The sequence below is a fragment of the Pezoporus flaviventris genome, unplaced genomic scaffold (assembly GCF_033815535.1).
Source record: "Pezoporus flaviventris isolate CSIRO_AGI_PZ_B2104156 unplaced genomic scaffold, CSIRO_AGI_Pfla_v1 ptg000001l, whole genome shotgun sequence".
NCBI classification, from domain to species: Eukaryota; Metazoa; Chordata; class Aves; order Psittaciformes; family Psittacidae; genus Pezoporus; species Pezoporus flaviventris.
Window position 1 is genome coordinate 22,302,937 of NW_026892549.1, and position 27,994 is coordinate 22,330,930.

At 45.2% G+C, this 27,994-nt stretch overlaps 1 protein-coding gene across 1 annotated transcript in view; it reads right to left on the minus strand.

The window, feature by feature from the left end:
* The window catches only part of LOC133266599 (hexokinase-1), a 39,415-nt gene extending 11,653 nt beyond the window's left edge, over positions 1 to 27,762 (minus strand). The window contains exons 1-12 of the mRNA XM_061447975.1: positions 27,604 to 27,762; positions 20,258 to 20,420; positions 14,975 to 15,123; positions 10,051 to 10,170; positions 7,299 to 7,394; positions 5,967 to 6,066; positions 5,696 to 5,879; positions 5,325 to 5,480; positions 3,101 to 3,334; positions 1,285 to 1,589; positions 558 to 706; positions 338 to 457 (exon numbers count right to left, since the gene is read on the minus strand). Coding sequence (XP_061303959.1) covers positions 338 to 457; positions 558 to 706; positions 1,285 to 1,589; positions 3,101 to 3,334; positions 5,325 to 5,480; positions 5,696 to 5,879; positions 5,967 to 6,066; positions 7,299 to 7,394; positions 10,051 to 10,170; positions 14,975 to 15,123; positions 20,258 to 20,420; positions 27,604 to 27,666 — 1,839 coding nt within the window. The 5' untranslated portion in view covers positions 27,667 to 27,762. The remainder of the gene's footprint in view (positions 1 to 337; positions 458 to 557; positions 707 to 1,284; positions 1,590 to 3,100; positions 3,335 to 5,324; positions 5,481 to 5,695; positions 5,880 to 5,966; positions 6,067 to 7,298; positions 7,395 to 10,050; positions 10,171 to 14,974; positions 15,124 to 20,257; positions 20,421 to 27,603) is intronic.
* Between the last annotated feature and the right edge of the window lie 232 nt (positions 27,763 to 27,994).

Sequence of the window (27,994 nt, forward strand, 5' to 3'; positions counted from 1 at the left end):
GGGATGGACTTTTGCTTACTGCTTGCAAAACCAGGGAAGTTATCACAGTCCAGTGAGTTTATATGATTGGAAAAAAACATGATACCTTAAAAAATGGATATCACCACCATGAAAAATTTAAATGCTCTTATCCATCACAGCATTGGGCTGAGAAGCATTTGCTTTGTTACCTTGAAAGGAACTATTTATAGGAGCAGCTGTACTGGTCAGGGTCAGATCATGAACCCTCCCCTCGTACAACCTTCCTGTAAGTGTCACACAGATAATATGAAGGCAGATAAATCAGGCCTAGCATAAGCACAAAAGCAGATTCAAAAGATACTAAGAAGGAACTTACAGCATCCAGACTGGTCTGCTTGCAAGGGAAGGAAAACGTGAAGCCCAGAGGAAGTCGTGCACCTTTTATCCCCATATAATCCAGGAAGTCAGAAATGCAGGTAACAATGTGATCAAACAGCTTTAAAGAGAAAAGTCATACATTTGAAGTTGTACATGTTACATGCTCTTAACAAATTTGAAAAGCAGCAGTGCTGCTAAGGAGACAAACAAACACTCACCTCTTCTCCTGTTCCCTGCATCACCTCTATAGGAATGGCATAGATTTTGTTGTGCATCTCAACTGTTCTTCTTTTACCACTGCGGATTTTCACCAGCAAAACTCTAAAGTTTGTCCCTCCAAGGTCAAGTGCCAGAAAGTCTCCATTCTCTGTAAAAGAACATGTGTGTATATTTAAAGAACCATAAACAAAACCTAAAAAAGTGCTTTCCCTAGAAGGCACTTTGATAGAAAATCTCTTAGAAACTCAGTTGGGAAGATCTTCATCAAAGGAGTATTTAGATGCTGCTCTGATTAATCCAGCCGTTTGTGTGTGTGTGGTTTTTGGTTTCATTTTGTATTAAAACAACAGGGAAAGGGACCAAAACAACTGTTCCCCGAGGAAAAGCAGAAATTTGGCCAGCCACCCTGAAATACAAAGATCTGCCCAGGTGGTGCAAACAGAGTTTGGGTTATGAGTTCAGCTATGGTTTTCTCTCCCCCAGGGCATGGCTATCTTGGACACTGGGGAAGGACATGGGGCCAGGCTGCCAGCAACCAGCATATGGGCAGCGCAGGCTGCCCTGCCCATGACTGAGATTTCCTCCCTTGCCTAGCTCAAAAGGCTCCTCTTTCATTGTACCATATCTGTTCACCCTCCACCAAACCCAAACCCCTTCACTGAGAGCCCAGTTTGGTCGCCTCACGGATGAGCCAGTGCCCTCACTCCAGCAAGTGCATGCCTTTACCTGTCCCATCTGGCGTGCTGCGGACAAATGTGGGCAGCATTTTCACTTTGGCAGTCTCATGAGTCTTCTTCTTCAACCCTGCTTCCATCTCCGCCCTCATCCTCTTCTTCACCTGCAGCAGCTGCTCATGGGTGAGCTTGAACTCAGCCAGTGTCTCGTCGATGAGACGGTGCTGTTCTGACAGCCGGTATGCCACCGCTGTCACCATCGCTGCTCCCTTCCCGCTGCCACTCTCCGAGAGCAGGAACCGCACCTCCGAGTCCGGCACCAAACGCCGGGTGGTTTTGTGCAAGCGCCGGGCGTACCTGTGGGGAGGGGAGGCTGCAAGTCTCTGTCTGTGTTGCCTCCCCAGCGGTCCCCAGAATTTCTGCTGCCAACACAGACCAACTGCAAAGGGAGCAAGGAGCCTCACAATGCCCAAACTAGCTACAGAGACTCTCCAGTAGGAAAACTGCCAGGTTTTCCCCATGGCCTCTTTCCTTATGAGTTTCGAAGAAAAGCCAGCAAAAAGCAAGGGAGAGCATCAGAGTCTCATTCCCTGAACCTGACCCTAGATGGGAGAAACCCCCTGGCCCAGTGTTGCTCCAATCCCCTCTCCTGGGATTATCAAGCTGTCTAAACCTACTGGTTTAGATGGTGTGGGGAAACAGTTCAGGAATAAAAATTGCCATGTATGTCACCTTAACACACCCCTGACCTACTATCTGGAAAAGCTAGCCAAAACAGCATTATTGGAAATATTTTTGTTTGCCAAAATTTTATGTTTTTCTTTAAGGATTTTTTTTTTTTCCCCCAACAAAAAGATGAGAAACTAAAAGTAAATGTTAAACGTATTTCTCCTTTCAAAAGTTTCCTCATAAATGAGACTCAGCCCACCTAGCCAGCTCCAATACCAAGGTATCTCCTGTATGATGTGCACCTGCTTACCCACAGCTAAATCCTCCAGTGAAGACTGGAAACTGACTTGTTCTCACCAGTTCTTATTTACTAAATAGAAACCATTTACTATGTATGCATAAACTACACTTGCACACTGCATATGTCTTCCATTTCTTTATTCTGAACTTGGAAACCCTTATGTAGGTGCAGCAGCTCCCAAACATCTGCAGCATTAGGGCTTGGGCACTGGGGTTATGACCCTAATGCACTTAAACCCTGTTATGAGCACCAGGTACACCCACAGCAGAAGAGCTCAAATTCCTTTCCGATTTCTACATAAATCTAAACAGCTGTTTGATTAAAAATGTAACTTTCAAGATGGGGAAAACCAAGTCAAAACCATTTTTTTTAAAATGCCATGGAAATGTAAGCACCATGTTTTTTTTCCCTTGGAAACCCCAAGTATCTTCAGGGAAGACTGAAAACAAAACAGGGTTCGGCACAGTCATTTTCTAAACAACTGAGTTTAAATTGAAAACAGAGATCAAGGTGCATTAATGCAGGTCTCCTTAAAGCACAGAGTAATACTTTGTACAAAGAAAAGTCTCCTACTAAGAGGTCTTTTGAGATCCCTTACGATATGTACTCGAACCACCACAGTTTTCATTAATCTTACAGTATCCAGTTACTCAGTTTTGGTTCTTTTTTTTTTTATGGTTTTGTTGTTTTTTTTAAGATGTCACCCTACTTCTTCATTAAAGACATCTCCCCTTTCCACTAAGCTCCCATCTCAGACCAAACCCCCACACCCATGGGTTCCTCATCTCACACCCAAACCACATGCCTGGGTGACATCTTGGGGTTACTTGCCCAACCCTTTGCAAGCCAGAGACTGTGGCAGGTGAAGAGTGTTAATGGCAGGAGCAGAGGGACTCACTGTGGATGCATCTTGTAGAGGGAGCCGTCAACCCCCACAGTGGTCCGGAGACGGCCAACCCCTTTGTTATCTCGCAGCTGGTTGAGGATGGCACCCAGTGTAGAGGCTACCAGGTTGGCTGAGCGGAAGGACACAATGGTGCAGACGTGCTGGACGGCAATGCAGTCCTCATGGGATGGCTCCACCCCCAGGCGGGTTAAAATTTCTTTGGCTTTGTTCAAACCTTCTTTGCTTCTACAGATAGGAATAAAGGATACTTCTTAGTGGGAGAGCTATAAAATGCAGGACTGAAGCACATCTGACCATGAGTGTCCCTGCTTGGGGTTTGAGAAAGGGGTCATACAGAAAACTTCTTGGAGATCTGGACTCCTCGAGGCTTGAAATAAAATGCTCTAAATATTCATTCATTCACAGACAGAAACGGCTTTCCATTAAAGCCTGGTGCAAACATGCCACCTACAAACCATGTAATTCCAGGCACTATAGCAGCCACCTATGGGCAGGATTACTCCCATATGTACCCAAGAGCCTGCCCTCCTTCATATTCATTTCCCATGAGGCAGACATATATTATGCCACTGGCAACCTGTCCAATTCTAATCATGTGCAGGTCTCTTTCCAACACAGAGTACGTTTCTGTTGTGCCACATGATCAGAACAAATCTTCTACCAAGCAAGCTTCTTGTACTCCAAAAGTGAATGCACAAAGCATGGGACCAGGACCAGCCGTATCCTGCAGAGATGGGGCATCCCCTACAAGCACAGCATGTGTGGTACCTCAGGCTACAGTTGGTCTGACAGCGCCAGACCCAAAGCAGGGCAGCAACCACATGACAGCTCCTTCAGTGCACTCCCAAGAAAACTAGCAGCTTCTAAGTGCTTTTACAGACCTGGAGGAATTACATCCATCTTGATCACACTGATGCTTTAAACTTCAGCTTCTCTCTGCAGCCAGAAGCACCAGCCCCAGAAAAGCATACACCTAAATCCCACGCTCACTTGCTTGTATGTCTAATAAACTAAAAGCATGAAAAACAAAACCCTAAGTCATTTCATCCTAATGGGTCTCTTCTCAGGCTTTTATGACCTCCCTGAATTTCTGTCTCTTGAACTGTGTTTTCCCTCATCAGCACCCAGCCTGAGAGCAAAGTTTCTGGCAAAACTTATCCATGTCCAGCTCAGTCATTTCCCAGACAAAAACCACAAGGAATATATCTTGTCATTACTAACTGCACTCCATATATCTTTCTAAGGACTGTTGCACCTTGCCAGCATCAGCAAGAAATTTAAAGCTTCACAGGGATGGGTCCCCTACTTAGAACCAAAGTGCTCTTCAGGAAGTGAGGTGCGATTTTAGAGCTAATTTTGCCCTTAACTGAATTTCTCAATACCTGCATTTTTCTCATTGCTGTTCAACTTTATATTGGTCCATTACACAGACCTCTGTGCTTAAGATGAATGAACACACACAATTAACAGAAATCTGTGTGAGAAAGACCATCTGCAGGGACAGGGGTGAAACAGGGCAGGGGGCAGACACTGTAGAAGCTACTGGCTATTCCCTTCGCACTGCATTCATAATCAATAGCACCTTTATATGTGTGCACCAAAATCAGCAGCATTTCAAAAAGAAAAGCCAGCGCAATGACTACAGTACAAACCATCCCAGTGATGCGGATTTTAAAAATGCAGGGGGGAGACACAGTAAGTACTCACCAAAAGGGTGATGACACCATAAGAAACCAACTGGTGCATAGCTCAGAGGTCACCATGTAGCACTCGGCACTGCCTATGAGACTGAATGCTCTGCCTTGTCACACTTGTTTTCTTTCTGCCCAGCGATTGCGTGGATACAGCAAGGAGCAGCACAAGTATTCGCTCAGAGGCACTAAGCCAATTCACCCCTGTGTTTAGCTGCAGGGTACAAACTTCTGAGTTTTTGTGAGCGGGTGAGAGGTAGCACAGAGCATACCCTGTAGCTGCACAGATTGACTGGCTTTCACAGTTCCTCCCAACACAGAAAAAGGGAGAAAAGGGATTGTATCTTAGGGAGGAGGGCACAGACTGTCTGCTGGGGGTCCCCAAATGCCAGCTCTGCACCTGTCCTGAAGGATGGCAGCCACCCCAGTGCAGCACATCTCCTCACAAAGTAAAAAGAGATACCGCAGAATTAACATTCAGAGTCACTATGAAACCCAGGGAGTGAAAAGGGTTAGGTACTTACTTTTCTATAGCAGAAACGTGCTTTGTCTCAAACTTCCCTTTGGTGAGAAGCTCAGGGGTGATTCTCCCCTCAAAGAGCAGCCCCTCCTTGGCCATCTTCACCAGGATGAGCCTTACCAGCTCCCCCATGTAGAGCCCACTTACCATCTTCTCAAACCTGTGGGAGAGGATAGCAGCAGTCACCCACCAATCCCCAGGCAACACTGGGAGGCAGAGCCCAGCTGTGCCACCACACTGCCCAGCCCAGCCTGCTGTTTGCTTCACCACAAAAGTTGAACTTTCTTGAACTGCTGAATTCATAACACAAGTGGAAGAGGGACCATGGAGTGGAGAACAAAAGAAACTAAGCTCACAAATTACTGTCTCACTCACAGCTGCTTCCCAGGATTAAGCGATCCACGGTCAATCTCTCGATCAAACTCAGTCCTGATGTCTTCTAGCGAGCCATCATCTCCAAAGGCCCCCCATTCTGTGTTAATGCACATTCTGCCTTCATCTCCCTCCACTAGGTCAATGTGCCTCATTTCCTCCATGTAACAGGCATTGGTCCCAGTGCCTTTAGGGAAAGGACATCAGAAAGTGATAAACAGGCCACACAAAGAGAGAAAAGCCACATGCATGCTGCAGAAGCAAAGTGCATTACCAATGATTAAGCCAACTTCGCAACGCTGGTCATCAAAACCACAAGTCATCATAGTCCCAACAGTGTCATTCACAACAGCCATGATATCTGCATCGTAGTCCTGAGAGAGGAACAAAATGTTACTTGGACCAAATGGCTTCTCTGAAAAACAGTGCTTGGTTTATCACTGGTTTGCTTGTATCAGCTAATTTCACAAGGAACACAAGACAGTCTGTCTGAATACCTCAGCTCATCTTTTTAAATATCATCTGCTCCGTCTGCCAGTTTCCTGTCCCACATACCCAAGAAGACAATGACAGCAGACAAATGCACCAAGCACACAATAAAAGAGCACCAGCTAATTTTAGAGAGCAAAGACCCTTAGGCAGAAAAGAAATCAGCTATACATGAAGGAGGGAGAAACTCTGCAATTAAACATCATGGAGTAATATGATGCAGTTGTTTGAGGAGTCAATCTAGAAAATATTCTCAAGTTACGTATTTCTCATAGAATTCACTTAAAACATTTAGGAGTTTTATTTCAAGTGAAGATTTTGACACAAAATTACAAGCAAATAATGCAATTAAATAAGTTACCCAAATGACATTCACTCATTCCTTTCCAGCTCTTCAGTGCATTATTCTTCCTGATACCAAGTCTGATGATAGTAACTGACTATAGTAATGTTGCCCAGTGACAGTAAAACTCAGGTTTGCTTAAGAGTCCACAACTGCCCAAATAGAGCAAATACTGCCCAGTGCCTGATGAATTTGGATGCTGAATAATCAGCTTATCACCTGGCTGCAAGCATTATGCAAACCCAAATTAATTCCATCTCACACGCAGTGCCTTTTTGTTTAAATCAGCAGCTGGGTCACCTTCACCCTCTATAAAATCAGCAGCCAGAAACTGCAGGGAGCAATGCAGCTCACTGAGCCTGAAATTCCCCTTCCCTTCCACTCTGCTCCTCTGCTGCTCCCAACCAAGCTGCTGCACAACACAACTGAACGCAGACCATGAGATGCAGTTTCTCAGGAATGGGACTTGCCGGTATCACTGAAAAGCTGTGGCACTGACACGCAGACTTTCTCCGTTTTTGGAGAGCGATAAAATTGTGGAAGGTTGTCAGCAACAAATCGCAACATAGCGCCTCAGTTTTGTGCTATAAAATCACAGCTTCCACACAGCAACTCTGACATCATTCTCCCAACAAATGGCAAAACCACGTATCTTCACACAAGAAAGCAGAGCTACTCCATCACTCAGATCACATGCTCAAGTCACTGATGTGAAGGACACAGAAACTTCAGCTTGCTGTGATACAGAGCTAAAAAGCATAAAGTACAATTTACCCCACGTTTCTTGATGGCTCTGTTAAGCAGCCTCACAACATCTGCTCCCTCCACTCCACTTGCTTTGAAGCGCTTTGTCCAGGTTATCAGAATACCCTGATAAAACAAGAGAGCAATACTCAACAGGATGCCACCATAAGACACAAATTGATATTTTTTCCTTAAAACCAAGATTTTATACTTCAAATACACCTTCAGGTCTCTTTTCTTATATGACCTAGCAACTCAACTTGCGACACTTGGTGGTCTTTGATTCTCTTTACAGTAAACTCAAAGCTAGGAAACTGTTTTCCTCTCCCTTGCTAGAAAATGGTTTGTTTGCATTTTGTATTTTCAGCCCACTCTTATCCTTGTTGTTCCTTGACAGTTTTTCTTGGAAAACCATGTAATCCTTTCAGTCCATGGAAATCGACTGCTTTCAAAAAAGCTGACTGCATGGAACTAACTGAAAGGATATGATGTTTGTATGTCCAGGACTCGGCTGCAGCAAAGATCAGACTGCTGCAAATTTGCTGCCTGAAGTCCCAGCTGTCCAGGCTTGTTTCACTGTGAGCTCATGTTTACAGGTTAGGGCAAATGGAAATACTGGAAAGGTAGCAATGCAATGCATGGCCCTGACTTACAGCATGGATCAAAAAGGGAATCCTGGCATTGAATTCCTTGTCTGCAAACTATCATACAGAGTCTGCATGTGCCTCAAGGTAATGACTGCACCTGAATTTTTTCTTTTTAGATAATGCCTGGCTGATTCAGAGCATTTCGTATATGAGTAAATAATAATAAAAGGAAATAAAAAAGCATTGACAGTAGTTAACTCTACAACTCAAATCAGCTCAGCTATTCACACCCATCAAAAAAAATCACATCTATCACAACAGGAGTCCAAGAAGCTAAGAACCAGAAAAGCTGAAGCTTATAGGCACAAGAAGCCACTGCCCAGGTGCACATTTGCCCACATCTCAGCTTAAAAATCAATCACGCGTCTTGTGCACATTCTCCTTCCCAATAGGGGACAGAAGGGTCAGGGCAGCTCTTTCCAGGCCAGGAGGTATTTGTCCTACCACTAAACCACAAACTCAGTTCGTGCAAGTTTTGCCACTGTGCTGCCCTCATTAGCATTATTTAGAAACCCAGCCCCATGATGCTGCACAGGCAAACCATGGGCAAAGCCCAGTCTGCGGGCACAGCTTTACAGCTTTAATGACCAAAAGGGCCCCTTGTTCCATGTAAGTTTTATCATTCAGGAAACTGGTCAAACCACAGTGACAAAGAGCAGCTCCTTTTAGCATGACCAGCTGCTCTGCTGGAAGGATCTTTTGCCTCACCAGCAAGACTTTGGCAGCAGGAAGGAGCCCTTGGAGTGAAGCAGGGTTGAACAAAACACAACCACGCAGTGCCATCTTGTCACCCTTGGAGAAAACAGGGACCACCCTGCCTCCTCCTGCTCAACAAGCACAAGAAAACAGCAGCCAGGCAAGCACAGCCTCACAGAAGCAGCAATTCAGGAAAAGATTTGGCCTACAGGGTTCAGGAAAATGCCTTTTCAAATGTAAAAAAAAAAAAAAAAAATCACAAAAACTCTCAAAAGAGTTTCCTTGTTTGTTTGCCTTTTTTTTCTTTTTTTTTTTTTTTTTAATTGAGACTCTTACTATCTTCCTCCACTCTGCTATGGCTCATCTCCAAGTCTCTACAGGTATCCATCCCCAAGCCACCCCACATGCTACCTACCTGTCCCTGCTGCAGACAAGCATGATTTCATCCCAGGTGGCTTGAGCAAACCAGCCCGCAAACAGGCAACTTTCATCACGCAGCTAAACAAATTTTCTCAAGGGCAACTCAACTTCACAACCACATCTCCAGCATGACTCTGCTGCGGTCAGTAGCCTGAGCCCTACCATCCACCATGGACAGACTGGAGAGCTGCACCAAAGTCAACTCATCTTTCCTGAACTGATGCACAAAAAGGCAGTGCTCTGTTCTCAACTATGTTCAGACCCTGACTTAGTAAGCACCCTTGGTTTCAGCTCAGCATAGCTCAAGAAATGAGAAATGTAATAAAACTTGTGCCTCACCTAGCTCTCCTCAGCACCAACATCTGGGGAGCTGTTGCACCAGGCTAACCTAGAGACCTGCAAGCTAGAAAAGCAGGTCGTGTTTTAACAGAATAACCTCTTCACTTTTTGTGTGGATTTAACTTTTCTCCATTAATTTGCTACATCGTTGACATAGCAATGCTGTACCAGGAGGCTGCTGAGTCATTTGTGGTACAATGAGCAAAGAAGGAAAATACCATAGCATCCTTGTAATGGGAATCCCATCAGTCACCGAATACAACACTAGTTATTTCCAGTCTTTTTTAAAGCACATTGCTTCCAGGTGGCCTGCCCAGTGCACTTGTGAAGTTCGGCAAACTCTCAGCAAACACTGCTGTGCTGGGTCCTTCCCAGTCACACCCGATGGAGGGGTGAAAAGGTTGCACAGGAGGCAGGAAAAAACTGTTGTTGTGTTTACATGGTAAACCGTTAATACTGAGGAGCTCACACAGAGGTGATACAAAAAATCAGATGCCTCTCCATCAGCTGTTAACCAGATCTTTTAGACAGAAACATAAACACAAACATGAAGTCTGACAGTGAAATATAACACTCATTTATTCTGAAAATGAGACTTGTCTGGGATACTGCTTTCATAGCAGTGTTTTAATAACACAGTAGCTCTTCTGCATATTAATAAAATTGTGAAATCTTCTTACCTCATCTAGCTTGGATTGTCGACAGGGGAAAGAAAATGTAAACCCAACTGGTAATTTCTTGTCTTTGATTTGTTGTTTCTCCATGAAGTCACCCAAGCATTCAGCAACATGATCAAAAAGCTGTAAGAAAAGTACAAAACCACCACGATTAGACATACAGTTTCAGGGAAAATATATTTTGAACTGCATATAAAAACTGTACTGGGTGACGGGAAAGGGGAAAATAGCTGCTCCAAATTGTCAAAGATATATAAATGACGTATCTACGAAAATACTCTCAGGCAGTGTATATTAACACCTTAATGATTAATAAATTATGAAATACATTGTCCTTTTATGCACCTAATTCTGCATGGCATCTTTTATACCTGCATAAAAATGCTTTTCCTGAAACAAGGGGCATGTGGCTCTTGAGCCTGCCATAAACCTTCCATCTAACATTCTGTGAGAACAGAACAGTTCTTTTAACCTTTCAATAAGAGGAAGGAACACCTGAAAAGAACATTTGGGATCCAGTCCCACAGGAGGTTGATCACTTTTACAGAAACGCAGAGAAGACTACATCTGCTTCATTCAAGCAATGCTGAGATTGGAGAACCCAGCACTATGCAGGAGCCACACAAAAGGACATCACCTCTCAAAGCTATTCCTAAAGCACACAACAAAGAAACGAAAAGGAAGCCCAGGGGATTTGTGTTAGTATTCTACATGTTCTGAGAAACAACCCAAAATGGGAACCATTTTCTGCATTTTTTTAAATGCTAATTACACAGGCAGCCTGCAGCAAGCTCACAGGTGCCAATTCCCACCCAGACGTACCCTGTGACAACAGCACTATGTGTCCCTGCCAACCAGGCCAGGAGCCAGGCATGACAGGGAGTATGTGGACACGAAGGCAAGGGATGTCTCTCACACCGAGGTCTTTGGAAAGACGCTCAGGTAAATCGCAACACTCAAAGCTGCAATCAAGCCTTAGCAACCGAAGCAACAAAAATACACATTTGTATCTACCAGTACAAAAATGCCAGACATGCCTTGAACTGACACATACAACAAATGAATGTCAAACTACTAACAAGTCACTGCTTGCCCCAAAAGATAACTGTGCTGCTCATTTTAACTCCCTGAAAAAGAACCCCCAAAACAACAAACAAAACCAACACAACCTTCTCTGCAGCACTGGTGGGATGAGGCTAGGGAAAATGCCCAGAGGACTGGGGATAACTGGGAGGGAGTATAATAAGATATCTATGGATTATAATTAGCCTGCGCAGCTTTATTAGGAACAATTTACAGTCTCAGAGATATGGGAAAGCATTAGACATGCTGCAAAAATTACAAAAAATGAAGAGGAATATTTTGCCATTCAAAGCAGGTCAAGAAGTGATATGTGTAATGTTACAAGTAAAGCCATTCCTAAAATGAGGTCAGATTTGTTTATGCATAAACGGAGTAGTTTCCCCTTGTCCTGGGCAAATCATGGACATTTTTCTGAGCACACACAGCAAAACAGCATGGGAAAATAATGTGAGACTATTTTTAGCTGTCCAAATGAGGGAGAGAGGTAAAGGAGCTATGAAAAGAACTATAGTTGAGTAATAAAATACAACAACTTCTCCAGGAGGAACACAAAAATAACAGGAGTATATGTTTTTATTATGCTTTCCATCTGAAAGTATCTTGCTAAATACTCAATCCTACTGAACTTTCAGCTCCTCTCAAGACTACAAACAACAACCAGGGGCCAACCTCAAACCCCTCAGGAACTCAGGGAACAAGAAACTGAAATATTGACAGTGGATGTTAACAAAAATCACTCTTATGCAATGAGCCATGACTGCATACAGAAGAGCTGGGATGTGCTTTTGAAGTCCAACTGCAGAAGATCCCTGGGTATTCCCACAGCAGTCTGGGACGTCCATGCACCTTCTGGTGTTCGCAGTCCCAGCGCGACCTGCAGAAGCTCGCCTCCGTGAGTTAGCGTGCATGCTTGCTGCAAGCAATGCACTGTCAGTCACCAGGGCTCTGGGCTGGCAGTGGGGCGTGTGAGCATAACCCATGCCACAACCTGTACAGGCAGTTAACTATTAGCCACATTCTACAGTAGCAGTGCGTAGTCAATAATGCATGGTCTGGCTGGGCTACTGTTTTCAGTAAAAGCACAGAGGGAAGACACTGCTCAAAAGGAGAAAATGTACAAAAAAAAAAAGAAAAAAAAGAGAGGGGCATTTATTAATTTTGCTACCACTGATGGTCGTAAGATTTTTCATTAGGAGATTCAAGGAAGCATTGCATGTGCCTGTGCCATATTAACATCCAAATCTCACAGATGTCAAACAACTCCAACAGGACACTAGAGGCAAAAAGTTCCTGTGTATTTCATTAAAGTAGGGCAGGCAGATTGATGAAAAATCCAAATTCCCATCCACCCACAGGTGTGTGGAAGGAACAGTGTGAGGCCAATATTTTATCAAATGTCAGAGACAGAGCAAACACCAGAGCCAAGAGGAAAGGACCAGTCATATTTTACACCTTTGTAGACCTGAAGCGATACAACCATGAGATGGCTGAGCAATATGATATCAAGCTTCATTAACTTCCTCTGGTCACAAAGCTACCTGCTCAGGCTGGGCTCCAAGAAGTCTCCACAAGGATGCATTTGGCTGACAGCCATCAGACTTTGGCAAGCAACTGAAGATCTGAGCTCAAGCCCCTGAAAGGGGAAGATTTAAGGAGCAACAAAAACACATCTTTGGATCAGGGAACAGCCACAAATCCATAACCTACCTCCAGTGGTGGCAGAACACAAAAAACAACAGCAAAATCAACCCTCAGGCATGCTCCCATTTGCTGAGTTGACACAGAACACAGGCTTCTTACAAATTTTAGACCTGCTATTGCACTGCTGAAGTCAATGAGAGTTTTGTCCTTGGTTTTGACAGGGAACTGTCTCCAACTGGCAAGGGTGTCAGCCCATTCCTGACAGATGGGCAGAAATAGAAGTTTGAATGCAGTGGAGTAGAAAATATCAAAATGAACCATGCTAGTGAGGCATGAAGCCATAAATCACAACCCCTTCAGTAAGCTGATTATGTCTTAGGCTTTAAGACTACTCAGTTACTCACTGAAGTTAATGACACAGCTTGCAGAAAACATATTAGTAACCTACCCAGTGTGGGCAGTTCAGTCCAAGTGTTCCACTTAATCTGGCTCAGGGATTTCACAGAACCTCAACTGTACGCATCAGTCATAAGCATCAAATCATCACCTGCCTGTGTACCTCCTGGGCATCCACCACGCTTCCCTGTAAACTCTCACAGCAAGCGTTTTAGTCATGGTTGGATATCGTCATGAGATAACTTCGAACCGGATGGAATTCTGATGATACCTCCAGTTCTCCTTTTCCTGCTACTTAAATACTGGGAGTCACTGTCCCCCCAGGGTCAGTGGATGCCTTGCTCACCTCTCTTTCAGTTTAAGAAGTATAACAAAGCCTATCAGTCTGAGCTACACATTGGTGATTCCACCACACACACACACACCTGCCCCTGACAGCCAAATGGCCTTAGGATATTTAAAAATTACAACATAAACATGACAAAGCCACAGAAAGAATGAAGACCTGATGTCTCCTTTCCTGGCTTCTCCTTACCATCTTTATCATGTCTTCACCAAGTCTCACCTTAAGTCAACCTGCCTTTCCTCCCTGGACAGCCCCCAGGTATGTGGGTAGCCCTGGTGCTTGCCTCTCTGGCTCCCAAAATCCCTTGATGGATGAGCAACCCCTGCTCCAAACCTGCCTCCTGACTTCTCTGCCTCCACCAGCAACAGGCAGCTCAGCTCCCGTCCAACACCGTTTTGTGGAAAAGCCACTGTGCAACCTTTTGTCCAAAAAGCAAAGTAGTAATGTTACAAGACAGGAATTTATTGCTGTGTTTCAGATATGACAACAATCCTTGTATCGGTGCTACTTACAAGCTGTGACTGCCATCTTATACTCACTGCTGCATAGGAATGCAGCAGCAGTTATTACACATATTAAAGTTACTAAGGTTTCTACAGAAAACATATTAAGGATAGAAATGCTCTTTTGCACAATTTTTCTTTTTTTTTCCTCTTTCATTTAGCCTTTAGAAACAAGCTATAAATTTCCTGCAGAACTCATACTCCATAATAGCACCCCGTTCTAGTAAAAAAGTGTAAAAAACTTTACCGTTTTCAATGCTGAAAACAACCTGTTTTGTTTTACAAAACACAGAGACAAATCTGTCAGTAAAATATTCATTGTAATCCATTTTCTGATCATAAAGAGAAAATAAATTCTTCTAAAGAACCTTCTAAAATTCCAAGTAAGCGGACCCAAACATTTTCTACCTTCGAACATGAGAGACTAAAAAAAACCCCTACCATTTATTCAGCAAAAAATGAAGTTGTGCCAAAACATTCTATCAGCTTCCTGTAATTTTTTTCTAATATACCTGTACTTTTCATGAATGCCAAGTTGCTCAGACTGCCAAGACAGATATGTGGCTGTCATTGGTATTTCTATCCCTCACCTAACACTACAGTTGCAGAGTTGGTCATGCTTGTTGCTTACAAAGACTAAGCTGCTTTCCTGCCCTCCTTTCCTACCTGTGGAAATTGATTTTTATAGTAAAGTCAGAGGTTTTATTTCTAGGCCATTTTTTCCCTAACTCAGCCAAAAATCTCCCATATGATGACAGCAGATTTGCACTACCCATACATGCTCTATTACACTAACTACTGCTTATTTATTTTCAGTATTGACAAAGAGCTGTAGTCAAGTCTGCGCATGCTGTAGGTGCAACTGTTAAGATGCTATGGTCATTCTGGTAGTGTTTTTCTAAAATGGCAGTGTGAAAGCAGCTAATCTTTAGAGACATCCTAAGGAAGAGGTGCTTACCCGTGTTCCACTGCCGTGCATGATATCTTCAGGTGTATTATAAATTTCACTTTCCATTTGTACTGTCTGCTTTTTTTCATGCGACACCTTCACCCGCAGAATTCGGAAATAAGAACCACCAAGATCCAGTGCAATGAAATCTCCTTTCTCTACATGAAAACAAGACACAAGTGATTAAAAACTGCAGGCAACACAAATCTGGGAAACATCAAGCTTGGTTAAATATAACGCACAGGCAAATGTCCAGTGCCCACAAAGAGGAAGTTCTAGCTGCAGGGTGTCCACATGATGCATCAATCTGATTCCCTACAATTTAACATGAAGTTGGTACAGACAACTGTAATGAGGGTTTCACAGAATCATAGACTAGTCTGGGTTGTAAGGGACCTTAAAGTTCATTTAGTTTCAACCTCTCCACCATGGGCAGGGACACCTTTCACTAGACCAGGTTGCTCAAAGCCCCATCCAGCCTGGCCTTGAACACAGTCTGGGATGGGGCATCCACAACTTCTCCAGACAACCTGTGCCAGTGTTTCACCACCCTCTTAGTAAAGAATTTCTTCCTAATCTAAATCTACTCTCTTCCAGTTTAAAACTACCCACCCTTGCCCTGTCACTACATGCCCCTGTAAAAAGACCTTCTCCAGAATGGACTAACAGTGGACTGTCTGTATCCAGATCTCATGATGAAGCTTACCAGGGCAAAGAAACCCTAAAAGATGTTGAAAATAGAGACAGTAAAATGAAGGGATGCCAGACCACTAATGAGCAGTCTTTTGCTGTAAACAAACGTGTGTCATTTTGGCAAATAACAGTGAATGGTGGCTGGATTGTGCACTGCTGTAAAATCAACAAATTACACACGGATGTAGTTAAAGTAGGAACCACTTAATTCACACCAGGAAGCTGAGATTCACTGCAAACTGCAGTCAAGACATCAGAAGTCAGAGAAACAGTTTGAAAAAGTATAGGGTGTCCCTGTACTGCTGCAGGAGTTGCGATCCCTTGCACAGAGCTGCTAAATACCTCCCCAGAAACCAGGGAAAGTTAGGATACCTTCATCTGTGGTGGAGAGGGATTTGGATTTCAAAGGTCTGAAGCCAAATCCACTACCCTACCACCTCCACAAACCTCAGCCAACACAGACGCATGGCCAGGCTACCTGAGGAATGACACCTTCAGCATGCATTGGAGAGCAAGGCAAACATATTTGACTGAACTGCTTGTGCTATCTCACCTTATCTAAGTGGGAGCAAACACAGCAATCATTAAAGTCTGTGAAAAGATAATATTTGGGGAAGCAGTGTGCACAACTCGTCACACAGGAGAGTGTGTCCAGGTTAATCAACAAGGCTCTTTGCAAGCATTTATGTCTGTACATGGCAACCCCAGGCTCCCCGAGGCTGCTCAAAGGGCAGTGAAGCAGAGGAACATGGTACTTTCTCATCTTGGTTTCCTCATCAATTTGTACTTTTCTGCAGTGTCAGAAGTGCCCCATGTCATGACAGGATCAGCTGCACCCCCATCCTGCACCCTGATGCATATTGCCAGTCCCATCCTGTGGAGCAATTTGGCCTCTTTTCATTCTGCCTTCTGAATTTGAACTAGGACTTTGGGAAGGTCATTCTCAACATCACTGTTTTTCCACTTCTGCTTACACTCAATGTGGAAAGACTACTAGCAGTTGGGAAGATAGTACCTTGTGTTGTGTTACCTCAAACTGCGACTCTGGTCTCAGAGCCTCCTGACCTGACCTGACGCTGTCACTAAAATATCATGTATGCAATTTACCCACAAGGAGTTCCAGACCCAGATTTCCCTCTGAGATTACTCTGCCAAATCTCAGATCAACACTTCTAAAGTTTTATTTAGTGAGCTGCTCCTTCCTCTTCATGATACCATGTACCTCCAGGAGCCCCATCAAGCTCAGCAACGTTGATGAGCTGGATGAGACACCCCTCAGGGCAGGAGCTCTATAAGAAACAGCTTAAGAGAGTCAAAGACACAGCAAAAGCCCATATGCTTTTCCAGGGTTGCAGTGTAGTATAGAAACAGAACGCTGTCATGCGAGAAACCACAATGACAATAAGCTACATACAGAAAAACATAGCAAAATGACAGTGGAAGCCCACAACTCCTAATAATCCTCCTGATTTTACTGCATTGCAATGCAACTTTTCCTTCTTGCTGCTTAAGACATGGGCAGACTCAGCTTGCAGAAATACAGATCTTGCAGCACTTCTCTACCCGTTTTTGAACAGCTTGGCTTTAAACATCACTTTGCCCCAGTAAAAATGTCATTTAAAACATTAATATATCCAAACTGTAGGCCCAGTTCCATTTATTGGGTTCAGCATAATAAATTCAGTAACTCATAACCCCTTTCACTGCAACAAGACTAGAAGTCAAACATTTACAAGTGCCTCATTAAGCCAAATATCCAAATAAGCTTTATCATATGAGTATCATTTGCTGAATGCAAGCCATTACCTCCAATAAATAATGGAAAAATCAACACTGGACCAGATGGCCCTTACACCTTAGTACATACCTCAAGCAAATACTGCACTTCATATAGAAGTATCTTCCCTGGCAGTAAATTAACAAATTAGCATGTTTGATTTCCAGCACCATCAAGCTTATCACAAGGTAAAATTTATTAAGCATTATTAACCTTTTCAGTTAAAAAGAAAAAAGAACTCTGAACTAGGCAAAGTAGTAGCCTTCTTTCAGTGTACTTCAGGAATTAAAACCCATGTAGCAGCATTTAATCTATGCTTTTTAACACCAAGGTGCAATCAAACCTGCTGTAAATCTATTTAGGAACATCCTTCAAAAGCATTTTGAATTAGTTTGAAATACTATCCTGAGCCCTCTGGACAAAAAAACCTTGTGGCTTTTGTAAATTAAGCAACTCTGAATGAAGCAAAAAGCCCTGCTAACACCAACATCTCCAGAGTCCCCAAAATTATCACTCAAAAGCTCCTTGTTAATAAAGTACACAAGCACTGATCTGAAAATAAACAACAATATTTTTCTGAATAGTCAGCTCTCATAATAATAATCAGACTCAGAGGAAAGAGCTTACAAGGCAGTAATTAGAGACAGGCCAGAGAAGAGGGCAGGCTTTCAGCCTCTGTCTTTTACAGAGGAACAGCTGAAGGCAGAAACTGCCATCAGCCGGGAGCCAACCCCACACTTAGGGCACAGCAATATGGACATATCCGTGAGGGCCTCCCAGAGACTTTAGAAGGAAGAGGAAACAGGATTCTGCATCTGCCCTGGCTTCATCTATGTGATGGCTGAGCCAGATATGGCAGGCACGTGGAGGTGAGTCACAGAAAGAAATACCATGACACCTACCCACAGCAAATATTGCTCACACCTAGGATCAGAACATGCCCTTTCTGGGAAATAATTCAATGGTTTTGCCTGCATTTCTAACAGCTATCCAAATAGACACTCACAACCTGCGTATACAGATTACTATCATGTTATACAGAAATTGTCTGGGGCAAAGCACTGCCTTGGTCTAATCCATGCTGCGACATTCACTGCCCATAGTCCTGGAGGGGCCATCAGGAGACACATGGGCACAGGATCAAGAACTGAGCACCCTGTACACAATACACGAGGTTGCTTTTTTAAGGAGGTGCGTAATACATGATCTGAAATTAATGCCTTGACATACAGACATGCTTACACTCAACGAGGGCTACCCACTGCTCTGGCTCATGTTCAGTCCCAGCAGCACTAAGCAATCTCTCACACCTCTCCCCTTTTCCCTTTGTGCCATACTGCATCTTGAAGTCTCTCCAGTTTGTGCCATGGAGCAATTTGCAAACGTATTTGGCTCACTGCAAGCAGCCCAGATTTACTAACCTGCAGTGCCTTGGCAGAAGAGGGTACTGGAGACGGGTCTATACTCAGCTCAACTCAGAACACATATGAAGAAAAATATAGGGATTTTGGAGTTGGTAAAAACACTGGGATTCTACAAAAAAAAACTTAAGTCACCTCACACCTGCAAACCCTTAGAGCAAGCCCTGCCTGTGACCCAGCTGTGTGTGGCAGCTTCTGGCTTTCTCAACAGGCTCCAAATTTCAACACATTTCAACATAACAACCAGCAGTGCTAATTTAAGGGAAACACAGGATTCAAGTTTGGTTTTGGTTTTGTTTTTTTTTTTATAAGAGGGTATAAACATTTCAACTAAAAAGCTTAAGGTGGCAGAAAGCAACAGTGAAGCAGAACTATCAATGATTTCCCCTGCCGGAGAGCACCAAATAATACAAAGCACCAGGCTTCATGTTCTTTCACCCAACAAATTCTTGATTTTAACTCAGAAAAAGCCTCAAAACAGGTAATCGTATTATGCAATTGTGCAATTTCTGCACACAGGGGCTTAATTTGTGCTAGGTACCAAACTAGTTACCAATGCATGCTACACGAGAAAGAAATCTAGTATTACCACTAAATAATAAACGCTATTATATACTGTTAATAAATATATTTATATACCCTATATATAGTTGTTGGGGGGGTTGTTTGGTTTGTTTGTTTGGGTTTTGTTATAAGCACTAAAATATGTAATGGGGACAATCATGGTCTCAAATACCAACACAGCATGTTTTTGATTTCAGATAGCTCTTTGTGCCACTTTTATCAGGTACAGTGAGCATGAAAAAATAAGTCCTACACCTCAATGGAAAAGCTCAGTACACCAGAGCAGCAGCTTCTGAGCCACACACTGCACCTCCTTGAGTTCTGCAAGTCTTCCCCTTAGACCGTCTGCAAAAGGTAGCTACAAAAAGCAAAACAAATGCCAGGAAACTCAAATTCAGCATACAACAGTATTTTTTCCACTGGGAAAAAAATAAGAAGAGATGTTGAGTCAAAAAACAAATGACTAAAAGCCACTGCATTTGTCAAGACTCTAGGTCACATGAAACTGCATAAATCAAACATCTTCCTATGTGAAGTATTGATAGATGGCAGACAAATCTCAACATAAATAATACTCAATATAAATAAATATTAGTAGACTGATTAATAGGAAGGGCTCTTCCATTGGCATCAAAATGGGTTTGACACTGGATTCACAAAATCCTCCAGCATCTGTGGGAACTGACCTGCACACAGAAGGGAGGCTGCCTTTGAGGAGGTGCCAAGGCTTGGCAGAAAGCAAACTGCTCTTGTTCTTGGCAGTATTGGGGTATTTCTAACAGGTTTCCCATGAAGCACACCATCTTTAATACACAAAACAAATACTCAGCTCCTTACCTGAACCATCAGGAATGGACCTCACAAATGTAGGAAGCATCTTCACTGCAGCCGTTGGGTTAAAGTCTCTGGAGAGGCCATTCTTCATCTCTCTCCTGAAGCGAGCCATAACATCTATCAGCGTTTCATCAGAGAGTCGCATGGCATAAAGGTATTTGTCAATCTGGGGAAAACAAACAAACAAACAAAACCACCACAGAGTGAAAGACTGCCCTGAAGTGCCCATGGGGGGCTATATCTCTTTAATTGCAAGAATAGCATATAGGCCCAGCTTGGCCATGGAGCTCTGGCCAGGCTGCCAACACAGCCACACACTTCATGCCTTATCTTTTTGACTCAAAATCAGGAAAATGTGCAAGTGCTAGGACACATGTGAGCTGAAGTCCACCCCATCCTACTGTTTTCCCAAGGCAAGACCCAGTCCACGTCACGCTGCATCCTCCTTTCCACACAAACCCATTCACCCACAGCCTCACACCACAATCTCCAGCCTTCACACCACTTCTCAGCTCTCCTGACTGCCCATGAGCTAAACAGCTGAAGCTAAAAATCCCTCTTTTGGCACCTTGTCCCAGCTGGAGTGATGTGGGTGTCACTGTAGTTCACAGAGGTGTCTTGTATTTAAAGCTTTTCATGGTGAAGGACTTGTCACAGCAGCTTCAGGGCTACATCCTAGGCTGCAAAATTGTTTCTGTGTACCAGACCACTTTCCCTATCCCTGATAGGGATATCCACTGATATCCAAAGCTATCACAGCCAGAGAGTCAGAAGAGGCAGAACTTGGCTGTGAGCAGGTAGCGGCTTCCTCCTCAAGACAAAACATCAAATTAAAAGTTGTTGACTTCTCCCTTGTGGCTTCCCAAAACAGGAACTTTCTTCACCTCACTGGAAAAAGGAGGCTGCTTCAGTTTTCCAATAATACTGCCTTCTGTAACATTACACCCATCTTCAGCATCAGGAAGATTGAGAGATGCTTTGATGCTTCAAAAATACAACTTGGCCTTGGGGGATTCTTGCTAAATGCACATGTCCCACACCCCTTTCACCTCAGCTGACAGTCTATTCTTGCCTTGTTTCATTATCTGCCTTGGAAATTTGGTTCTGCAAACACCTCAGATCCAAGCCACACCTTTGGGATCACTTTCATTTGCAGCTTAGCAGGACCAAGAAAATAAAACCCTCCCATGCTTTCTATCCTCAGCAAAACTGGAAAAGCCACCTCATTTTAAACCCCAGGCCACCTCTGTGCCAAGGCTGCCTGTGTCTCCTTTGCTGCTCTGGAAGCATTTAGAGCAACTCATCCAATCTCTCCACTGGCATTGTGTCTTGCAGGGCCGATGCCACAATAAAACATGCCATGTGAAATGTATACATGCAATACTCCATATACTGAGGACTTTGAGAGAGAAAACAATGAATCATGTCATTTTCAAAGGAAATGCAGACAATCAAAATGTAATTAAACCCTAAACTGACCATAAAACCAGGGCAAATTTAATTGCTCCTGCATAAAGTACTTCTGTCACATGTACTCAAGGTCTGCACCAAAGATAGTGTACCTCCATGAGCCAGACGCCCTCCTACAGTGACCAAGCATTTACACAGACAAGGGAGAAAGATATGGATGCTGCTGCTGGGCACAGCTACCCAGCCTGATGCTGAACCACAGCAAGCCTGAGCCATGGGGCCAGAGCCAGAGGCTGCACAAGCTCTGATGTGTTCAGTGCCACTGCTTGCAGAGGCAGGGTAAAACAGCCATCAGATAGATGCTACAGGGAAGTTACAGTGCAACAATATGAAATGATACCATACATATGCTCCACAAACTGGTGAAGTAACAGTGCAGGCATACAGCTGAATGGCAGAAGAGCTGAGCCCAGGTTCTCTGCAACAGAGGCCAAATTTAAGACCCTGGAACAGCATCCCATCTGGGTCCCATGCCACCCCAAGGGCTGACAGCCCCCTCACAGAGACAACCACAGCCAGCCACTGGCATCATTTTGCTCCAAGAACAAAAACCTAATGGGACACACTCTTTCTTGCAGCCCCAAATGCTGTCTCAGCATTTGCAGAGGCTGGTCTCAGGCTGAGAAGGAAGGTCTCTCCTCCCTGGCAAACCCTACCATAGCTGGATTGCTTTTATTAGCAGAGTGTATTAAACCATGATGTCAGAGCATTAAGTTATTCCCTTTCTAAGGGGGGGGGGGGGGGGGAGAAGAGGGAAACCCTCTTATTAAGGCTGAGCTTTCAGCAGCCCACGCTGCTGCTCACAAGCCTGATTCCCCAAATCTCCCAGTGAAAGCTCAGTAACACATCATTCACACAGACTTCACTGTGTAACTAAAATACCCCTCTACACAGCCCCACTGCTGCATCCTCCTCTCAAAAACAGGGCTGAGGGATTTCCCCCCACAAAAAGCCCTGTAGTGAATGCAGGTTTTGGCATTTGCACAGTGAAGATCAGATAAGCCCATTCTTCACAGCTCTGCCCCTCCACTGCTGAGGGAAAAGAGGAGGGAGGGCTCTCTCGTCTTCTAATTTGAGTGAAAAACCAATGAGCACTGTCTGCGCCCTTACATAATTGGGGTGGACCCCCCTGCAGCAGGAAGCATCACCTCGCATTGCATCACGGTGCATCACATTGCGTTGCATCGCATCAAGGCCATCTTTACCGCTGAGACTCACGGGGTGGGGAGGCGGGGGAGATGGGAACTAAACCTCGGTTTGAAACAAAATCTCTCCCGTGTGTTGCAGTTTCCAAAACAAAAAACAAACAAACAAAAAAAAAAGGAAAAAAGAAAAAAAAAAGCATTATTTTTTTTCCCGGGCAGGAAAAGCGTCATTCTGGCAGTGAAGCTGCTAGGGAGAAAGCACTGCTCTCCTGTGCTGGCAGCACAGGCAGACCTCCAAGGGAAAACCCTCAGCAAACAGCCACAAATAACTGGGAGGGGGGTAACTGGAGGCTGGATTATGGGACGGAGGTTTAATAACTCCCTGCTTTGCCTGCAATAAAAGCCGATCAGAAAGCAAATCTCAGATTTATCCGAAGGGAAGCTGTGGGAGGGGCCAGCAGGGACAGAGATGGGAGCTGCCGGCAGCACCCAGCCAGACATGCAGCATCCCATGGCTGCAGCCCCGTGGGAGATGGGTGCCAGCCCTTCCCTGGGAATGGCAGAGAGCAGGAGTAATTTCAGTCAGGCAGTTGTGTGGGCAAGGAGCAGAAAACATTTCTCTATTTAGCTGCCATTTCAGAACCACCCCCCAGGAACGGCATCTTCCCAGAGTGCCACTACAGGAGCCCTCCAAAAATTCTACCCCTTTATTTTTTCTTCTTAAAAAAAACAGCCAGCCAGAACCTGTGGGCAAATTTTTTTGTAAATAGGATTTCATAATCCGAACCATATGTGTGTCACTTCTCTTGGTCTCATAGGGAAGATACTTTTTGCACTAGGGGAAAGTAAGTTTCTGAAAATCCAGCCATCGCAGCAGTCTCCACAAAAAGTTGTGAATAATTATAAGCACATAATGAAACAGGCAGCACTGAGGACCATTCCTTAAATGCATGCTTCATCCCCTGGACACTGACAACAGTCAAGAGTATCCAAGAAGAGAGCACTCCCACAACAGTTTCAGACATCATTAGCACCTAGTTTACTGACACAGCCTTTGCATGAAAAGGCTCTACCATGTAAACATTTTTCTGCAGAGTTAATCACACTCCATACTCCTTTCAGCATCAGGAAGATTCATCAGGAGCCAAGGCATGTTAAAACAAGTAGTTTAGACATCCTGAAGCAGGGTTACTTGTAATTTATCAGGTTGGTTCCTAAAAAGCCTTTATACTGGCAGGTTACCACTATGGAGCTTTTTCTGATGCCAGCTGCTACATTTTACACCCCATTCCATTATGTTCTTTTCACGGTTAAATGATATTTAAATATCATTCTTGAATTGCAAGACTTTTTTCTTCTCTCATCAGGTAATAAAACAAAAAGGTATTGTTCCCCTGACAAACAGAATTGAGGCAACACCTAGAGGATCCCTTTGCTGGGGCCAGCTACTGCAGGTATAAACCTGTTGGAAAAAGGTACTCTAAAACAGTTTTACAAAGGCTCTCCTGCACACAGACCAGTGGCACAGATACCAGAGATGCTTCATGGATGAGAGTCAGCCTTTTAGAGAAAGAGGGCCTCACTTTGGGTTGAGCAAAATCCACTGTCACAGCAAGGCTCCTGCTGATGCCGCTGAAGGATCAGAAACGTTCAGGGAAAAGATGTTTTCAAAAACATCTGGATAATTTATCCTGCTTGAGGTAAAACTACACCCGTATTTATACAGTACAGAACATTATGTGTTGGCTTGCTTCTGCACACTAGGGTTATGTGCAAGTGCTCATACACATGATTTCATTGGAAAATGCCCCCTTGCAGGGGCTGCAGGGTCACAGGGCTGCCAGCATGCAATGAACAACCAGCACCTTCGGCACTAAACATCCATCCTGCCTATTCCTCCTGCTGGCCACAACTCACCTTGAAAAATTATAGCACATAGAATGGTTTGGGTTGGAAGGGACCTCAAAGACCATCTAGCTCCAACCCCTGCACCATGGGCAGGGACACTTTCCCCTAGACCAGGCTGCTCAAAGCCCCACCCCTGAACACTTCCGTAAGTTTTCTGAGCAACCTGTTCCAGTGCCTCACTACCCTTCAAAGAACTCCTCCCTAATATCTCCTCTAATCTACCCTCTTTCAGTTTAAAGCCATCCCCCCTTGTCCTCTCACTATATGCCCTTGTTAAAAAGTCCCTCTCTAGATTTCTTGTAGGCCCCTCTAGGTACTGGAAGCTGCTTTAAGCTCCCCAGAACCTTCTTTTCTCCAGGCTGAACAAGCCCATCTCTGTCAGCCTGTCTCCATAGCAGAGGTGCTCCAGCCAGCTGCTCATTTTTTTGTTCCAGAAACTGCAAATTTGAAAAAAATTACCTCAAGCTTAAGGGGGGTGTAGAAACCCAGCAAAACCAGTATGGAAGCACTAGTTCTTAGACCCAGGGTGTCCTGACAGCCTGAAATCACCAGACTCCTCTGTGCCCCTCTGCAGGGTTCCTACCACAGAAAGGCAGCACCAAGCATAGTGCCATGCAGGAATGGGACACCCCCCCCCCCCCCCAAGAAAAAAAAAAAAGGAAACAGGATCCCAGAGGAAGAAGGATGTGCAGCCTTGGTGAAGACCCAGTAACATACAATCCTAAATTCACCTCACTGGTACTTGTAGCCCATTCACACCCCTCCTGTGACCCACAGCAGCATGCTCAAGGTGACCTCCAACCTGTGTCTCCGAATACTGAGCAGGCAGCTGCCATGGACCAGAGAGGCAGAGGAGTAGCCACTGTGGCCCAGAGCCCCATGGGGCAGAGTGGTGAGGGGGTAACACATTGGTCGGCAGCCCCCAGCCACAAGCACATACCAGCAGAAAGTGCTGCTCTTCCAGGAGCAGAGAGGAGAGGGAGGGACCCAAAATGAAGCCATTTAGGCACGTATTCCTGTAAGCAGCATGCTGTGATAGAGCACAAACCTCACAAGCAGCACCCTGAGACAGAGCCCCACAGGGAACCAGGGAGCAGAGCCCAGAGGCTCCCAGCGGCTGCAGTGCAGCAGAATTATGGGGCAGAGCCTCTGACTGCTGCAGAAACCCTCCATACAAGACAGCCAAAACTGAGGGGGCTCAATATCCGTTCCAAAAGGATATAAACAGGAAAAGATGTCTTACATCCTCCCAGACCAGTAGCCTGCTTGTTTTTGTTTGGGATTTTTTTTTTTCCAATTGGATTTTTGTTTTATTTTTCAGACAAAACCAGATTGATCCATAAGAACACTTTACAGTTCCCTGGCCAAACAATTCCCATGCTGTCAAACAATAGCAGCCCCATGGTGCCAAACCAGCCCGTAATAAATAACCCCCGGGAACACCACAGTTTTCCCCGTGCCTGCACACTCCCACCGCGCCTTCCCCACACAGCCTTTCTGCAGGTCCTCAGCCAGCACGCACCCTTGTGCTTATCCTGGGTTTCTAAATATAACAGGCACAGCGAGACAGAGAAGGCCTTACCCAGGCATGCACGCCTGGCACCAGCTGCAGCATCTACAAATCCTCCAGGAAAAGGAAAATAAGGGAAAAGGGAGAGCTACATATATGGGGCCAGAAGGTACAGAAAGCTACAGGCTGCGCAAAGCCTTCAGCTCCTCACAACAACCGCTGGGCATAAAAGCAAAAGACCTAAACCACAGAAGATGTGGAAAATATGAGGCGCTGCCCTGGGTTTTATCCAAGAGAGGAGTTGGCATGGATGAGCATGGCTGGAGTGAGGCGGGGGGGGGTCACCCACATACAGCAGCTGGGGTCTCCCTAGGCGCAGCCAGAAGCCCAAAGGAAGGAGATGTTCTCCTCCCGCCAGGCCAAGCCCTGAGACCACTACAAATCAGCCCTGCTAACGCTGACACTGAGGCATCCCCAAAATATGTTCGGGATGCCTTCAGCAGGTGCTCAGCCATGTGCCTAGGTGGGTCATGCAGCACTGCTGGAGGTGGCAGAGGGGAAGCCTCTGCTCCCTGACGTCATCCTGGCTCTGAGACAGACCTGGGTGATATTTGCAATTATTTTCCCAATTTGTGTCCCTGCATCCCTAGCCCCAGGCTCTCCACTCCCTACAGCACTGCAATGTGCTTAGCCAGGACCTAACTGCCATGTTTTTATTTATCCTGTGCTCTACACCCATTTCCTTGTGGCAGTGCTAAATCACAGGGCTACAACCGTACAGCTCTTAATGCTAAAGGAAAAGAAAAGCAGCCCATAGAAATACTGCTTCTTATTAAGCACAACTGACAACCACTTCCTGAAAATTCAGGACCTGCAGTGACACATAGTTCAAAAACTGCCTGCTCTTTGCCTTCGTCACCCCTGCTCTGGAGTGACAGATGCCCTCAGGCACCCTGGGGAAGAAGGGGAAGTCCCCTCTCCAGGAACGCTGGTGCCTTCTACAAACCCGAAAGGCCATCACCACCACCCTCTTTGCCAAAGCCCCCCAGCTCCTGCCTCGCTTTGCCGAGCTCCGTTTTCGCGGCCTGGCTCGCTGTGCATCACCCGCGCCAGGCAGCCTCCACACTGACCCCCCTGATCCGCTCTCCACCGGGGATGCTCTGGGGGGACCGTCTGGCTATGCTTAAAAAAGGGTTTATTCCCCTTTCTCCCACAGCACGGTCGCTACGGGCACAAAGCAACAAAACCAGCAGGAAAAAAAAAAATAAATAAAAATTTGTGCGGGGGGCAGCCCTCCCTCGCGGGGGTCAGTCTACCTTTTTGACCTGATCCTCCTTCAGCTCCGTGAAGTAGTAGGCCAGGAGTTGGGCGGCGATCATCCTGCCGGCTGCAGCAGGCGGCTCCGCGCACGCAGCGATGCGGCGCCCAGGGATGGCCGCGCTGCCGGAGCCGCAGCACCTCCCCTTCCTCCTCCTCATCGGGGCCGGCCCCGGCCCCGCCCGCAGCCCCCGCTCCCACAGCCGGGAGGCGCGAACCCCTCTCCGTGTTATTTGTGGCAGGCAGGGCCCGGAGGATGTGAGGAGGGCAATGCCCTGCCGTACCCCGAAGGGTCTTTCACAGCAGCCTTGGAGACAGGCTGCTGAAGGCTTCCCGCCGCTCCTTGAACTCTGCTGTGGTACGGGAAGAGTAAACTGAAAAGCAAAATAC